The sequence below is a fragment of the Corythoichthys intestinalis genome, chromosome 21, assembly GCF_030265065.1.
Source record: "Corythoichthys intestinalis isolate RoL2023-P3 chromosome 21, ASM3026506v1, whole genome shotgun sequence".
Taxonomy (NCBI): domain Eukaryota; kingdom Metazoa; phylum Chordata; class Actinopteri; order Syngnathiformes; family Syngnathidae; genus Corythoichthys; species Corythoichthys intestinalis.
Window position 1 is genome coordinate 8,286,406 of NC_080415.1, and position 11,581 is coordinate 8,297,986.

At 41.9% G+C, this 11,581-nt stretch overlaps 1 protein-coding gene across 1 annotated transcript; it reads right to left on the reverse strand.

Annotated features, from left to right (window-relative positions):
• Window positions 1-837: 837 nt before the first annotated feature.
• On the reverse strand, window positions 838-11,311 carry rbp3 (retinol binding protein 3). Its single transcript, XM_057826375.1, has 4 exons — window positions 10,024-11,311; window positions 9,756-9,946; window positions 4,491-4,633; window positions 838-1,678 (listed from the first exon to the last, which is right to left on the reverse strand). The coding sequence occupies exons 1-4, from the start codon at window positions 11,215-11,217 to the stop codon at window positions 1,353-1,355; spliced, it is 1,854 nt and encodes a 617-aa protein (XP_057682358.1). The 5' UTR covers window positions 11,218-11,311; the 3' UTR covers window positions 838-1,352.
• Between the last annotated feature and the right edge of the window lie 270 nt (window positions 11,312-11,581).

Sequence of the window (11,581 nt, forward strand, 5' to 3'; positions counted from 1 at the left end):
TGAAGATATGTTGTTGCTTTGAGTACTCCACAACAATTTTCCGGAATATTACTAAGGGATTCATTTCGGTAGGATATTTATACAGTAGCAAATGTTATTTATTATGTGTTACGTCCGCAATGGTTCATAGGTAGTTGTGGAAACATTGACTGGGAGGGGTGGTTGCCATTGTTATGTTGTGGTGTTTTCTCACAGTTCCTTGGGGTCGTGCAGTGTATGGGGCAGCAATTGTGAAACATGAAAAACGTCTGCCTCAGTCTTCTCCATGTCACTCGTCACAATACTGTACACAGTTATGGAAAAGCGATTGCGCACTAACCCCTTTATGGTATCCTTTTACAATTTTTTCATTACAGCTGCATCTCTAGGGAAAGTATGTTTTATCTGCCATTCGGTCGTATTGCGTTCATGAGCAACACCAGGCCATACTACTAGGTAAAACATAAACTTAATGCATAGTAAACTCAGTTTAGCGGGTCATTAGCTTGACATAGGAACAACTGGGGAAGATTCAGTAGATGGTCCGCTGTAAATTCCAAAACTTTATTTGTCCCTGGTGAGCATTTAAATGCACAAAGAGCAGAAGGTAAACGATGCAAGAACCAAACTTTACGCAACAACTTGTCTACCTAGAATTTCGCCAGTAATTGCCTCTAAAAAAAAGCTATTGTTCAACTCATAGCCAATAACGGAGATAGACATCATATCAATTTGAATCCAGTTTTCTATTATTATACTTTTATTTTTTTCCATGCTCAAAAATGGGTTGCACATGAGCAATGATGATAAAAGATCTGTTTTACACTGTAATGGGATTTCCAGATGTCAAATAGCCGTGTTGAAGGAAACAAAAGAGCACTGCAGCTGATTTACGACATAATCTGAAGGTTAACACTGGGATCTACTCTTATTAAACCGAACTTTAAACGATATAATCAAATATGTATAATTTAAAAGACAACAAACAGCCATTTGATTTATTTTTTTTAATTTAGTCTTGCCACTGGAACAGAGCTCCAAGAAGGTTTTCATCATATAATGGTTATAGAAGAATGGGAAATGCGGACATTCAGTGTTTAAAACACACAAGTGACGATTTTTGACACCATTTGCAGCAAAAAGACCAACAACAAGTTATCCTCATTCAGACTGTATCACTTAAGACATTTACTTCTTATGATTTCATGATGTTGACATCGTAATAAAAGCTGACACAGAATCTATGTCAAACAGACTAAGTAGTTAAAAATTTATTAGCATACTCTTCTTGAAATATACAGTATTTTCTCCTTGATCAAATCTAGATTCAACAATTTTGTCAATACAATATTGGATCTTTATTGTGCCTCCATTCACTTCTGACCGGCCAAGTGCTTGTTAAAAATGCCCTTTGCTGTTTCAAGGGCTGCCGCCGCCGCGACGGGGATGTGGGGTGCAATTCCACTTTTTTCCCAGGATGGCGCCATGCTATTGTCTGAGTGAACTGTGGGGATACTGAGGAAGATGTCGCTGTCACCAACTTGGAAGGTCTTAGGTGGGTGAGATCCCCCGAAAGTGGTCTCTCCCACTATCATTGCGCGCCCCAGCCTCTTCATGATGAAGACGAACTCCTCTGCTGCCCCAGCTGTTGCTCCGCTGGTCAGGATGATCAGACTCTTCTTGGATCCGTACCTTGTACCTGAACCACAGAGGAAGTGTTCACTTACGGTGTGACGTAATTAAATCTGAATATGTTCTTACTGCTCTCGGGTAGCTTTTCCTTCCTTCCTTTTTTTTTTTTTTTTTTTTTTTAATAATTTTTTTTTTAAACATGACCTGTTCAGCTGCTTGACACGGAGAATGGAAATCTGAGTGTCCTTTTTTTTTTTTTTTAATAATTTTTTTTTAAACATGACCTGTTCAGCTGCTTGACACGGAAAATGGAAATCTGAGTGTCTGATTCATCTATACAGTCTTAATGTATCACATGGGAGTATGACATACTCCCATTGTGATCATTCAACATGCCTCTTTTTTATTAGAAAGCAGCGAACAGGAAGGGGTTAATGGGACAGAAGAAAAAAAGGAGAGAGAGACAGAAGAAGTACAAACAACAACAAGAAATATATTGAACACCGAAACCAGGGGTGCCCGAGTCCAGTTCTCGAGAGCCCCTATCCAGCTTGTTTTCCATTTCTCCCTCCTCCAACACACCTGACTCAAATAATAAGGATCCTTATCAGGCTCCTGCAGAGCTTGCTGATTGGCTGATCATTTGATTCAGGTGTATTCAAGGAGGGAGACATGGAAAACAAGCTGGATAGGGGCTCCCGAGGACCGGACTTGGGCAGCCCTGGCCTACACTAACTATGAATATGTTGGTGCTATCGTTAGTCAGTTGTATTTCCAGTTGACATCATATGGGGGGCCTGATGACCAAGGAAAAAAGAAGGGGGGGGGAAGGTCAGAAAGATAAGTGGTTGTGAGAGGTGGAGTGTACACAAATCGGCCATGTGAGCTGTAGAACCCAGTATTTGTGTGAATCCCTTGTGAGTGTGAGTATGCTGTCATCCTGTTCTATGCTATCTGATCGCTAATCCTGACACTGAGTTTTTCTACTTGAGTATGTCTAATTGCACCTAGTCATGCGTGAATCCCATCAGACATGTGATAGTCCAGCAGACAAGTGGAAATGCCGGCAGGAGCCGCCCCAGGACCGTGGCCCTTTCCCAGTCAATCGGGGGGGGCGAGCCATCGCAGCCCATCCCTCCTCCCGCAGCCCAGCAGGGGGGCACCTGTCATCCCCCCGGGATCCAGGGTGGTCCCCCAGGCCATCCGCACCCCCATCAACCGGCCTTCAGGGATGGGATGAGGGGACGCGCCACCACCCCCACGCCCACTACCATTAGGGCCCACGAGCCACCGCCAAAGCAACCCAACCAGGACGGCACCGCGTGACCCCAGCAGCCCACCAAGCCCAGGGCAGGGCAGGATCCTCACCAGCACCCAGCCAGCGACCCACGCCGGAGCACAGGGAGGACAAAAAGAGGGGGAGGCGGAAGCAGGAGAGCGCCGAGAAGCGCCGCGGGGTGACGCGGGATCGAAGCCCTGATCCCCCACCACCGGCAGCCCAGACAGAGGGAGGCGATGCCCTGGGAGCCACGCCATAGAGAACCAGTGTGGGACCCACCTACCGCCCTATTTCCGTGGCTGCCAGGCCCACGAATGGCAGCAATTACCCAGCACCGTGATGGGATTGCGTGGGGAAGGTAGTGCTGTGCATGCATTAAAATAGGAGAGCCCGGCTTAGAGCAGTGGGTCCACCGCATGGAGACTCCACCCAGCCGCCCGTCCCACCACCCCTTGGCAAAGCTCCCCTGTGGAGTATAATGTATGTGGTGCATTAAAAGAGGTGTGAGAATGGCGGGATCTGCCATGAAGAGGCAACCGTGATGTCCCCCCTAAGCACCATTTCCCCCAGGAGGAAGGAATGGGTATGTCGGTGCCAGGGTGAAAGTATTTACAGTGCAAAGTGAAGAGTGCGTGAGTTAAGAGGCAGGCTCCCGCAGGCATGGTCCCGTCCACCAGAACCACTGGCTGCAGGGCGAGAGAAGCACCCGGGCCCCAACAAACACCCGGCCCAGACCACCCCCAGAGCGCCCCACCCTCCGCCGCCCTAATTTGTATTTATAATTTATGTGTTTTGCTATTTATAATTGCTATTTGTAAATGTACCTGCAGTATTTATTAAATATTTATCTAGGTTTTTGGACAGTGGAACAAATTAATCGAATTACAATGTATTCGTAATGGAAAATTCCGCTTGATAAATGACCATTTCGTCTTAGAAACTAGGTACGACACGCCCCCAAATGTTCCCAAATGACCTGATATGATTAGGACATGCCCCCCCCAAATGTCTCCAAATGACCTGATATGACTAGGCCATGCCCCCTAAATGTTCCCAAATGACCTGATAGGATCAGGCCACAACCCCCAAACATTACGAAATGACCTGATATGACCAGGCCATGTCCCCCAAATGTTCCCAAAATGACCTGATATGACCAGGCCTGGTCCCCCAAAAGTCCTCAAATGACCTGATATGACCAGGACACGCCCCCCAAATGTCCCAAAATCAACCTGATATTGTTCCCAAAATGTCCCCACACCAACCTGTGGGGGGGGGCTAAGATCTGTATCTCCACAGAGCAAAGACCCAGAGTAATTTCTCCAGAAATTGCAGTTTCTAGTGTTAAATTAGTTCTTCACTTTTACCAGAACCTTTCTTTTGTAACATAGTGTGACCAATTTTTCCACCTCTGCTTTTCAATTGGTTGTGGAAATTGAAGAGAAAAAGGGAATATCAATGAGTCATCGGGTGAGATGGTTTGACTGCTATGGATCATGGATCTCACGAAAACCTTACGCATTCGTCAAGAATCCAGGTTAGCGGTACTGTGTCACAAAACAGCATTAAATGGCAATGGCAAAGTTCCATATCCAATTACCCGTGAGCTCAGGCAGTGTCTGGAGTTCTGTTGAGGTGCCAGACTGTCTGTCGGTCAGCTTGTCCAGTACAATCTGCTTGTCGGCATCAAAGAAGTAAGAGCAGAAACCAGCGATCGCTGTTGTGGGCCCACCGAGGTTGTTCCTGCAAATGTAATTACAGGTTAAAAGTATGATTTGGGTAAATGTTATTTCAGATTTTTCCAAAATATTGTGAGTGATTTTAAGCGACTGAACATGAATGCTTTCGTTACTCTACCTACATTCCTCATATATCCATTTAGAGCTATGCCCAGCTGGTTGATGACAGCATGGGCTAGTTGCCAGTCAATCAATGGAAAATTGTGAGAATGGATTCCTATTGCAACAAGAGTGGAACCATTAGACCCTTGTTTCTCTGTAATTAGGGTTCGTCTAATTTTTTATCTCCGAACATTTTGTCCTAGCTTTGGAACACCCTACCACAATAGTGCAACTCGGCTGCTCATTTCCTGTAAGTGAGCTCTTCAGTATTAACCCATTGACTCCTTTTGACAATGACTGATTTAAAATCTATTTGAACTTGATATAGGTGGCATTGAATGACATTGTTTTAATACCATTTAGAGCGATGGACGTTCTTTTTGGACTGGGACCATAGGTGGAGTTTGACTTTAGGGGCAGGGGGGGCACAACATAGGGATGACCCCAAAACCTAGTGTCAGCAATAAAATTAACTTACAAGAATATTTATAATAATAAGTTGGCACCGAGCGTTTTTTTGTTTCCCATCATTCTTGAGGGGAATTCTAAATCAGGCCGCTTAGGCAATATTTTTCGCCAAGATTGTCATCCATTGAATATGGTACGCCCGCCGGTGTTGTGCCAATGTAGTTACCCCAGTCAAAAAATTGTATCCCCTGGGCGGAGCCATATGGAGCTAGCTTTGTGTCTTCATTATTCAATCAAAAAAAGTTGCTTCAATCAAAATATATATTTTCAACCCCCCAAAAAGTCGCTATAATAAATTTGAAACTCCCCCCCAAAATTTTTTCTTTTTCTATTTTTCTTTGATCGATTTTTTTTTTTTTGATTGAAGCAACTTTTTTGATTTAAGTAATGTTGATTTGTGTTTGGTACACATTTTGGCTAAAACAGTTTTGTCTTTATTATTTAATCAAAAAATGTCTTCAAAAAATATATTTTCAAAAAGAAAAATCACTTCAATCAAAGAAAAATTTTAGTCATAGAAAAAGTTTTCGAATGCGAAAAAATATTTTAGATTGAAAAATTTGCATTTGAACACTTAATTTTTCATTGAAAATGTTTTCTTTCTTTCTTTGCCCGCCACTAATATATATGTTTTTATTTTTAAATTATATGCAAAGAAAATGACTGTCTAAGGTGCTAGTCACATGATCTGTTCGAAAAATAATTTTGACCCATGTTAAAAACTTTTTTTGTTCATTTCATTCATTTTTGTTGCATTTTAATTACTTTTATATATATAGGAGAGTCAATTACCTGCCATGACACTTTTTGGCCACCGGGAGGGGGGGCTTGGCCCCCCTGGCCCCTCCCCCTTAATATCCGCTTATGACTGGGACCGATTGAACGATTGTTGTCAAAGGAAGCCAATAAGTTAATTTATGGAAAGTGTTAAAGACGTTACAAGAGCTGTTGATGTGTATCCTTAGTTTTAGGGAACTTTCACATTAGACCAAGAGGACCAGCGTGCGGTTGGAGAGCTACCTCGCAAAAAAAAGAAAAAAAAAAAAAAAAAAAACGAAAAAAAGTTTCAGCATTCACACTGCGCCAACCGAACTTTCCGAGTGGCATCAAGTGGGCAACAGTCGCATTCATTGATTGCACAAATTTAGATGAGGAAATACCTCCCTCCAGGTAGGAGAGGGAACTTGATGCGTCACAGCAGCTACACGTAATCTAGCATAAGCGCACCCTGGTCTGCTTGCATTCACAAACAGAGCAAAGCGTGCTTAAAGCGGACCGAGACCCACGATTTTTGAGCGCACCCGAGTTTGTTCGTTTGGTCCGAACTAGAGTTCGAATGCGCGTTCACAATTACAAAACAAAACGGACTATCTCAGACAAAGAACTCTGGTCTGTTTAAAACGGACCAAACTGTGCTAGTGTGAAAGCGCCCTTAGTGTTGTAAGTGTTAATACGTCAAAGTTACTGTGTATTAATGTAAAACCCAGCTCATTTTTGAATCAACTCTAGTTCATCTGTTGCTGTCAATAGCAGCCAATGAGTTAATCGAAGTTCGTAAAGTGGAGAAACGCTAAAAAAGAAAAGACTTGTAGCAAAGTATGAAAATGCCAGCTTTCCTTTCTAAACTACAGTCCATCTAAAACAGGTCAAAAATAAAAACTCAGGTCCTACTCTATTTTAAACATGAATGAGTGAATCACATCACTACCAATGAATTTACCAATCTCTCCTACCAAAGAGTAAAAGAGGTACCACACCGTACACTGGTCGCCTATAGACATCATGACTATTGATGTGTCACTTCGTCATTCTTTGCGCGACGCCTTATTGGAAGGGGTCAAGCTTCATTTAGTAATAGCCGGAGACGCCATACGCTCATGTCGGATTTAAGCTTGGATTTACTTACGATTGAATTTAACTACGAAAGTTGCACCGCTTACAAACAGGAAGGATTGTCTCAGGAGTGATTTGTTCGAGGATTCAAGGTAAATATCATATTTTTTGTCCCATGCATGCGTGATTGAAGCATTTTTTAGCAGGAATTTTCTTCTTTGTTTACACATGGAGGCGGCTAATTTTCGTAACTGACTAGCCTCATAGTTTACCTTTAACCAAGACTTGAGACTGTTTTATGTCCATATCTATAAAGATTAGAGATTTAAGCATTTATTCACACGAATTTTTGCCACTAAAGCTCTGTTTACGCCAGACGGCTGCTAGCCTCATTCGCTAACATAGTAGCATTGTACTTCATCAATATACGTAAAATAAACACTAACTGCTTGGTTTCTTTGTTTTTAACCAAGAATCGAGACTGTTTTACGTCCATATCGATAAAGAATTCAGAGATTTAAGCATTTATTCACAAGAATTTTCACCACAAAAGCTCTGTTTACACCAGGCGGCCGCTAGCCTCATTCGCTAACATAGTAGCATTGTACTTCGTCAATATACGTAAAATAAACGCTAACTGCACGGTTTCTATGCTTTTAACCTAGAATCAAGACTGTTTTACGTCCATATCTATGAATAATTTGGGGATTTAAGCATTTTTTCACAAGAATTTTCACCAGAAAAGCTCCTGTTACGCCAGGCGGCCGCTAGCCTCATTCGCTAACAGTATATAGTGTATAATGACAATAAAGGGCTATTCTATTCTAAGTTGTGATTGTATATAAAATGTATTAATAATCTATTTGTATTTATGAAGCTATTTGAGTGGTAGAGTAGTTGTCCCTAAACCCAGAGGTTGTGGGTTCAAGTCTCTGTATATAATATATATAAATTAAAGATGTCCCAATTGAACGGCATCCGATTATGTCATTTTCAAAGTATCGAAATCGGCAAAAAAATATCGGGCATGCCTTTTTTTTATATATATATATATTTTATTTAAATCGTTTTCTAATTGTATTTAACCTTACAGACAAAAATGTCTTACACTCATCCAGAGTAGTTTTGGCTTAAAGTAGGGCTATCAAATTTATTGCGTTAACGGCGGTAATTAATTTTTTAAAATTAATCACGTTAAGTAATTAAAGCATTTGCTGCACGACCCACTCCTGGATTGTCGTGTTCAATCTATAAAGACGCCGTTTTACCTATAGATAGCGCTAAAAGGCAGCGTATAATGAGTAGAGAGAATTTTGACAGCCTTTGGAGCCATTTTTTATGTGGCTAAAGCCTTACAATACCTCTCTCAGCAATTAAATATATCGTGGGAATGTGGGGAAGAACGGTAGTAGTAGATCATTTTCTTAACATCCCATGTTCTTTCCCAACGCAGAGAAGATATATAAAATGGTAGCCCTACGCAGTCATGGTTGCACTTCCCATCATGCATTTGGCCAGAAGTTAAATGGCTGCAGTATCATTTACTGAAAGCTCAACAAATACACTAAAAGGCAATATTTAGTCACAATATACAAAGTCACATTTATCCTTTAAGAATTACAAGTCTTTCTATCCGTGGATCCCTCACACAGAAAGAATGTTAATGTTAATAAATGTTAAATGCCATCTTGAGGATTTATTGTCATAATAAACAAATACAGTACTTATGTACTGTATATTGAATGTATATATTTGTGCGAGTTTTATTCATTTTTTTCTTAATGCATTGCCAAAATGTATATGATTGGGAAAAATTATCGGGAATGATTGGAACTGAATCGGGAGCAAAAAAAAAAAGCAATTGGATCGGGAAATATTGGGATCGGCAGATACTCAAACTAAAACGATCGGATCGGGAGCAAAAAAACATGATCTGAACAACCCTAATATGTATATATATATATATATATGAATATGATTCAAGTTAGTCACATAATAATGCTATTTAAAACTTTTTTTATCCTGTCGTACGCACATTAAAAGTCTGTGTTGAGTGTTCATCACAGACTAAATGGAACTCGTAGCGGTAGCATAGCATTCGCGATAGGATTATGCTAATGCTAACGGCTAACGTCCTCTTAAACTCGGACAATTTTTTTTTTTACTTAATGTTTTTGACGTATAATTAATTGAAAATAATGTGCTACTGTTTTCCTGCTGAGTGTGTGTTATCGCCAAGTTGTCCTTGCAGATAGACACTACAATATGTGCTCGTCTGTCAAAGTTAATTTGAAATAGTTGGAAACCTTTATTTATTCATTTTTGGTTAACTTAAAAAAAAAAATTACAGATGAAAACAACTTTTGTAAATGTAGACTAAAACTAGATGAAATTAGTCTTGAGTTTTCGTCAACAAAAACTGGATGAAGACACATTTTGAGGTGACTAAAATATGATTAAGAATAATTAGTATTACTGTCCAAAAGACTAAGACCAAGACGAAAATTAAAAGGGCTGCAAAAACAACACTGCTACACTGCCAACAGGCTGCAAACATTTCAAGCTGGGATGAAGAGCAAAATGTCAACTTTGCACTAAAATGAGTGATGAAATTCCATCTGAACTACTACACTAAAAACAGCTGATCTAAATCAAGGAATTGTATGTGTACTCTTTGAGACATTTCTATTTGTGAAGACAGAGTAATGCTTGGGAATGCCCACCTGAGGTCAACAATCATTGCATCAGTGTTGACAACTTTGTTCCACACATGTTCCACAATAATCTGGGCAATGGCCTTGACCTCCTCGAAGTCTCCGAACATGTCAAACCGCAGGTAGCCGATGTTGTTCTCAAAGACGTCCGTTTGGAAGGAGACTTTGATCAGCTCAATGAACATCTCTGGAGTATAATTCTGGGGAGAAAGACAAACAAAAAGATTAATGATGATCAACATGACAACAGTAATCAGTCGCTGCTCTGTGGTCTTACAACTGGTGGCGGGACGGGGGTGTTAGCTGTAGTCTTCAGGTTCTTGTCTCCTGACAGGGTTTTCAGGTCTGCAGTCAGTTTCTCTTCAAGGCCACTCTTCGAAACAACCATGCTGTATTCGCCATTCTCAAGCAGACCTTTCAATTTTGCTGCAGTATCCGCAGCTGTCTTCTCAAAGGCGTAGTTGTCAGCGATAAGGGCTGCTGAACCCTCAATGATGGCAGGTACTTGGGCGCGGAGTTCAAGTATCTTGATGGCTGTAGCGAGGGCATCCTCTGCATTGACTTTAACATCGGGGGTGACGCCTGTTTGCTCCCAGGACGAACCAGTGATGGGGTTTATGGATTTTGCTGTCGGCAAAGTAACATAGAAGTCTGTGTCACCCACTCTAAATTGATCTATTTTGACTGAGCCCCCGGCGGTCTTCTCTCCAACAATGGAAGCCCGCTTCAGGTTCTTGAGGCAGTAGGCGACATCTTCAGCAATGCCCTTAGTGTTCTTGCTTGTAAGGATAATGAGAGGTTTAGTTGTGCCATATCGTTCACCCAAAAGCGTGGGCATTGACATCAGTTTAGTGGTAGTATTTGACGGACGGTCATACACGCTGTCGATATGAATCACAGACTCTGCTGCGGTGAAGTACGAGACAATGTAGGAAAGTCCTGTGACGTCCCCGCTGCTCGTGTAACGCAAATCAAAGATTAGAGCTGATGTGGGCAGGACTTTGTTCCAGACTAAGTCTACAAGCATCGGGCCGACCTTGTCTGCGGCCGCCTCCCCGAGGATATGGTCGATCCTCATGTACCCTATGTTGCCCTCCAATATGTCCAACTTGATTGCGTTCTGGAGCATGGCGACAAGTTGCTCAGGGGGCAGGGCAGGCATCTGCGGGGCAACCACGGGGACGAAGGCTGGCTCATACGAGAGCTTCAAGCGTGGGTCATTGATTGTAGTCTGGAGTCCGGCGCTAAGGACTCTCGACAAAGACTCACCATCTGGAATATTGAGGATCGCCGTATTACTGCCCGCTGCTGCGATGGCTTCCTTCAGTCCTGCCAGCTTCTCTGGCGAGCAGTAATTGTCTAAGACAATTTTTACCATATCGACGATGAGGCTTGGCGGAAACCCGGCATGGATGAATGAAACATTTCCTAAAACTAGAAGAGACGCTACCAGGAATAGAGGCTTTGCCATTTTTGCCAGCTCTGCCACACTAAAGACGACCAGAGCCAGTGGACGAACCTGTGCCTGCGGGGAGGTTCTTGGTCAAATGCCTCCGTTATGGCTGCACGATTTCTGTTAACGCGCTGATAAGAGGATTTAGCCCATAATTAACCTCTAAGCGTATTATACCTTTCGTAAGGCAATAACAAGCTTGCCAAGTGGGTGTAACAACCGGGAAGCGATTCTAAATATACTGTAGTAAATTTTAAGAAGTTGTTTTGAGCAGTTTTGCAAAATTAGCACTGTCATCTAAATGATTACTGTAAAAGGCAAACACCATTGTGGGGAAATGTTCAGAAGCTAATACTTCCCAATCTTTACTGAAAACGCTTAA

Coding starts and splice junctions, on each gene's coding strand:
- rbp3 (XM_057826375.1), bottom strand. CDS start 11,217: ATGGCAAAGCCTCTATTCCTGGTAGCGTCTCTTCTAGTTTTAGGAAAT. Junction 9,947..10,023: donor CCCCCGTCCCGCCACCAGTT/GTAAGACCACAG, acceptor CTTTCTCCCCAG/AATTATACTCCAGAGATGTT. Junction 4,634..9,755: donor GCAATGATTGTTGACCTCAG/GTGGGCATTCCC, acceptor TTACATTTGCAG/GAACAACCTCGGTGGGCCCA.